Source organism: Pistacia vera, unplaced genomic scaffold, assembly GCF_008641045.1.
Source record: "Pistacia vera cultivar Batoury unplaced genomic scaffold, PisVer_v2 Contig117, whole genome shotgun sequence".
NCBI lineage: Eukaryota > Viridiplantae > Streptophyta > Magnoliopsida > Sapindales > Anacardiaceae > Pistacia > Pistacia vera.
This window is the reverse complement of record NW_022195215.1, coordinates 322,089-328,069: the sequence shown is the minus strand read 5'-3', so window position 1 is coordinate 328,069 and position 5,981 is coordinate 322,089. Positions and strand designations below refer to the sequence as shown.

The 5,981-nt window shown below is 28.4% G+C and overlaps 1 protein-coding gene across 1 annotated transcript; it reads left to right on the top strand.

The window, feature by feature from the left end:
* Positions 1–274: 274 nt before the first annotated feature.
* On the top strand, positions 275–1,311 carry LOC116106235 (UPF0481 protein At3g47200-like; the record flags this gene model as incomplete). The annotated part of the gene is made up of 2 exons (XM_031392585.1): positions 275–838; positions 976–1,311. Coding segments are annotated over 2 exons (900 nt in total), but the record flags the coding sequence as incomplete, so codon positions are not given.
* Positions 1,312–5,981: the final 4,670 nt, after the last annotated feature.

The following is a 5,981-nucleotide window of genomic DNA, read 5'->3' as shown; positions in this document are numbered from 1 at the left end:
ACTAATTTATTTATTTAACTTATATTTTATTTATGTTTTGAATTTATTTTCATTTAGTTCAACCACTTAATATCCGGGATTTCTCACATACACACATATATATACACAAATTCGATTCATAGTTGTTAGGATTTTTCATTTGCTATTTTAACATAATAACTTTGCTATTTATGATAATTCCAATATAATGCTGGCGATAGGATAAGAGAAGGCCATGGCTAATGGAACAAGTGATGGTTTATCGATTTGTATTGACGATATTGTTGAACGGCTAAAAGGTCTAACTTCAACATCCACTGCTCGCAGTATATTTAAAGTACCTGACCATCTACGCTCCGTGAATCCGAGTGCTTATGATCCATTCATAATTGCAATTGGCCCTTATCACCGAAAGAATAAAGACTTTTCGATGATGGAAGACCACAAAATGCGGTTTATGAAACACTTTCTCAAACGAAGAAGTGAACGGGAAGAAGATGTGAAAAAGTATGTCGAAGCCTTGAGGGCTCTGGAAAAGGAAGCTCGTGATCATTATGCAGATGGTGATGATGAAGGTATAACATCTGATGAATTTCTGACAATGATGTTGCTTGATGGTTGCTTCATCCTTGAGCTGCTTCACAGGTTTATGGAAAAGCTGAGGCCACGGACAGACAGTAATGATAACCAAGAAAGAGGCACTTTATTTTCGGGTTTGATCATCAAGAGATTGGGCCGTGATTTGTTATTAGTTGAAAATCAACTCCCCTTCTGTGTTCTTCAAAAGTTGTTTAGCATAACTGCTAGAGAAGGGAACTATAGTCTCGAGGATATGATTTTGTGTTTCTTCTCTTATTCTGTGTTTCCCGATCCACGGCTCTCGAAAAGTTATTCTGAAATCGCCAGGACAGATTCATCAGAAAGCAAGCATCTATTAAGCTTTATACGTGATCAATGGCTTCTATGTCCTCGGAAAGTTAGTGGAGGGAATGATAGCGCAAAAGAAATTTGGGGTCCATAAATTGTGGCACTTGGCGGATCAAACCTCCACCATCTCAAAACAATGGGAAGTTCAACAGCAACCGCAATACAAAAAATATGAAGTTCATGCGTTGCGCCACAGAGCTTAAGGAGGCAGGAATCAAGTTTAGAAAAGGTAAGGAAGATAGCTTGTTTGCTATTAAGTTTAAAAATGGAGTAATGGAAATCCCACGATTAGAAATTAGAGGAGAAACCGAGTCTATCTTCCGAAATCTCATTGTCTATGAGAATTACTCTACAAATGAAAATGAGATTAATACTAATAGTAACATGTCATCAGTGATTATATGAAATCATGACTGTCTCATCGACTCTCAATGATGTGGAATTACTTTGTCGTGCAATATTCTCCATATTGTTTGGTGATGATAAAACAGTTGCCAACATGTTCAATAGTATTGGTGTTGTCACGCTTTCCCCCGACAATTATTTCTTCGATATATTCATCAAGTGAACGAGCATTGTGGCCAAAAGCGTCACAATGATAGCACACTTAAAGCACAGGTATTTTTACAGTCCATGGGCTTTCATTTCCTTCTTTGCTGCTGTTTTGTTGCTTCTGTTTACCTTGACTCAAACTGTGTATTCTGTTCTCACTTATCACTATAAGTAATGCTATGTACTAACTAAATTGTAATAATCTAAGTATACAATTAAAATTTAAATTTTTTTTTTTTTTTTTTTTGTTTTTAGGGAATTGACGTGCCAATAAATAAGTCTGTCACGTTAGTTAGTACTTAGGTTGTATGGTTTTGGTTAGTGCATATAGCATTATTCTACTATAAATAAATGGCGAGTCCTCCAAATATTGAGGTCCCCTAAGCAACGGTAGTGTTAGTGTTAGCTTTAAGAATCAATCGTGTTGTCGGTTCTAGAACATTTAATCTTGTAAGTATTTTATTTATTAAAAAAGAGTTTTGATTTCACATATTGTTTACTGCTTCATTTATATTATTTATAATGCATTAAAATATTTGGATGATACGGATCTTTAATCACATCAAAGTACTCTTACATAGTAATGTTAACTGGGCAACACATTGTATAGTAGCATGCTGAGTGCATCCATTGACTATCATGTGATGATATTAGTATGGGTGATTACGAAATTCATATCATTAGAGCAGTAGGAAAGATACTTTTCCATATAAAATGAAGTAACGAAAATCTCAGAAACCGAGTCTATCTTTCGAAATCTCATTGTCTGACATTACTCTACATAAAATATACTAATTTAGAAAGACATAGGGGTGAGCACGGTAGCGTAAAACCGGAACCGGAATACCCGAACCGACACTGTATGGGCAGAGTGGTCAGCCCTTTGAGCCTACCCTCATATTTGAAAAAAAAATATTATATACAGGCCATAAAAAATTGTTAATTAACATATGTACCCAGACGCACCTTCAAGTTTTAAAAAAATAATATTATAACATCCTGTATATCTAGTCTACAAAAAAACTTGTCATTATATATATAATATAACACACTGGAGAAAGTTTTAAACTTTTTAATATATATATATATATATATATATATATTTATATATAAAATAATATATTATATATATATATATATATTATTCCAAGTCCCTCATATTATATATATATAATATTTCCAAGTCCACATCTATTATTAAAGTTTAAAACTTCTCAGTGTTTTTTCTACCCAGCTTTACCTGTTTTTTTATGATTTTATCCACAAATTCTTTACCCTCTCTTTCTATTCTCATGTTTCTCTCTTAAAATTTTTAAGACTGAAATTGTTAAATTTTCACTACCAAGGTGTCATAATTAGTTCCGTTTTCTGTTTTATAAGATTTTAGGTATGTGTATTGTTCATTTCAATTTGTTTATTTAAGGATTGAATCATTTTTTTTTTTTTTTTTTTTTGAGGTCCTTTATTCTAATTTGAGAGAAAAATATATAATCTTGTAAGTTTATTTTGTATTTTCGTCATAAGAATCCTGCTTTCTCAAATTAAAACCTTAACTATTTTTAAGGGACGTTATTCTTCATCCTTCACCCACCACTTTCCTATATTTTAAACGTCACCGTTCAGTTGTCAAAATTATTAAAGAAACTGAGTTACTATCTATGTTATACTAAAAAATTTCTCCTCTTTTATTAATTCATATTAAAAGTCAACGTAACGTTGACTTTTTTTAGTTTTATTGACTTTAGCTTAATTAGGCTAGGTTTACCTACGCTATGAAAATTTATATTATTATATTTGAAAGCCAAAAATAAAAATATTAAAAGAAGTTTTTTTCAAGATTTACTCAAAACTTTTACTCAAAATTGCTTCTCATAAATTTATTTAAGTAAGAAAATATGTGTTAATATTATTCTTTTTTTCCCATTCTTAATATTATATTATTTTTTTTAATAAATTTGGTGATTTTTAAGTTTTCACTAATTATTTGAAAATAATGGCCGAGGCCGCGAGGCCCCCTCAATGAAAATCCTAGATCCGCCATTGTGTGCGGTAGGTTCCAATTCTATTTTATTGGAACCGATACTGTGCGTTTCCGGTTCTTATGAGTGGATGAACCAAACCTGAAAAAAGAACCTGAAACAGGTATCCGATTTGAAGCCTGTTTAGAACCTGTAGCGGGTATCCTTTTAGAACCTGTTTGAACCTATTTGGAACCTGGGTTGGCAATGAAATATTTGTGAATATGGGGGGTTTCATTATTTTACATATAAAAATTAAAATAGAAAAAGTTAAATTTTTAGATAACCTAATTAAATAAATATACAATTATGCTTATTACATAAAACTATACCATATTAAAAACTTTAATATATTATAATATTAATATTAATTTTGATTAATTAAGTTTATAATTGGAATAGGATCCATTAAAGAATTATTTTGAATAAATATTTTATTTATATTAATAATATATATTTAGTTATTTACTTCAATTATAAATTCTAAGTACAATCTATCTATAATAAATTAGCAATTAATTAATTATATATGATAAATTGATAAACATTAATAAATTTAATTACTAGTTAAATATTATACTTAATCAATTATAACATTACATTATAGTTAAATGACTACTTAATTAATTATAATTTTATAACATTACTTAATTGATTTATAGTATAATTAATTATAAGATTATATTAATTGATTACTACTTAATTAATTGACTTATAACATTTAGTATATTACTTAATTAAATAATTAGAAATTTAATTAATTATAGCATTACATTATAGTCTATAGATTTATAGTATAATTACTTAATCAATTATAACATTTCATTATAAACATTAGTACAATACTTAATTAAATGATTAAAAATTTAATTAATTATAATATTACATTAAATATTTATAGTATAATTACTTAATTCACTATAACATTACATTATAGTATGATCACATAATTAATTATAATATTACATAATTAAATGTTTACTTAATTAATTATGACATTATATTATAAACATTAGTAATTACTAATTTACTACATAAACATTAGCACAATATTTAATTAAATGATTAGAAATTTAATTAATTACAAAAATACATTATAACTTTATAGTATGATTATTTAATTAATTGTAACATTACATTATAATTAAATGGTTATTTAAATAATTATAATATTCTATTATAAACAAATTAATTATAATATTATATTAAAGATTTATAGTATGATAATATGATTACTTAATTCATTATAGCATTAGACATGAGTCATTTTATGCTTTTTGGGTTGTTTTGTAGTTTTATAATTGTAGTGATTGAAATTAGTAGGAGAATCAAAGAAGTTGGTGACAGTTTCTAACTTTCTATATTGTTGTTTATTTGAATGATTTTGGTGAAGTTATTTGTTGTGAATTGTGATGAATAATTGTTTGTGTTTTGGATTTGATTGAGGAATTTTATGTGAATTGTGTTGAATTAATTGAATTCAAGTGTTGCCTAGAGATTAGAGGTTATGAGTTACATTGGACACAAATAAATGAGTAATCAAAATTTGTTAGGGGTGTATTTATAAATTTTTAAGGTATTTTTGTTATTTTTAAACTAATAGGGGGTAATTAATTTTTTACAGGATATCCGAGAAAGGAACCGAAACGTATATTTTAGATTTCGGTTCTTTGAATTTAAAAACCTGCACTGTACGATTCTGATTCTAATTTCTTTTTTTTGGAACCTCTACTTATAGTTCTGGTTTTAGTTCTCCTAAAAAAATATAGGATATTCGAAACTACTCACTCTTAATAATAAATAACGATGTCATAATTAATGTCAGGCCTGTACTTGTATCATAAGAGTTTTAGTGGGATCTTTGAGGATGATTTTTTTTTATTATTTTGTCAGAAAACTTCAACCAAGCAATCACCAAGCTTAAATTCTAGAGCCCTCTTGTTTTACACGTATTTGTTTGAATTTTCTCAACATGTATTTAATGTTCGAAGTAGAGGAGCGGTAGACATATTCTTCTTTTATACATTTTTGTTAACTCTTTCACTTATCATATAACACGTATACAAGAGGCAAAAGAAAAGAAGTAATAAATGCTTCTTCTTTTTTCCTTTTCTTTTTGTCTTTGGTCTCATGGTCTGTATTGGGATTTATCTCTCCAGATTTTTCTGTGTAGTGCTAAGTGACTTGACACGTAACACAAATCCATGCTTCATGATTTAATCTAACTTTCTTTCAACAATAAGGAAAGAGAAATTTTTGTATAAGAGGCAGAGTATTGCTAATAAGAAAAGTAGACTGATTTTCTCTCCCATTTTTTCTCATTTTCTAATCTGTCAAACACGCTCTAACTTTCTTTCTTTTTGACAAATATCTCCCATGAACATCTAGTCATCTTCAATTAGGCTATTGAAGAGAGGTATGAGATCTTTTATTCTAAATTATCCAATGTAACTAAGCATGTGAAAATATTACAGGAAACTTCAATTAGGAGTAAAGTTACACAAA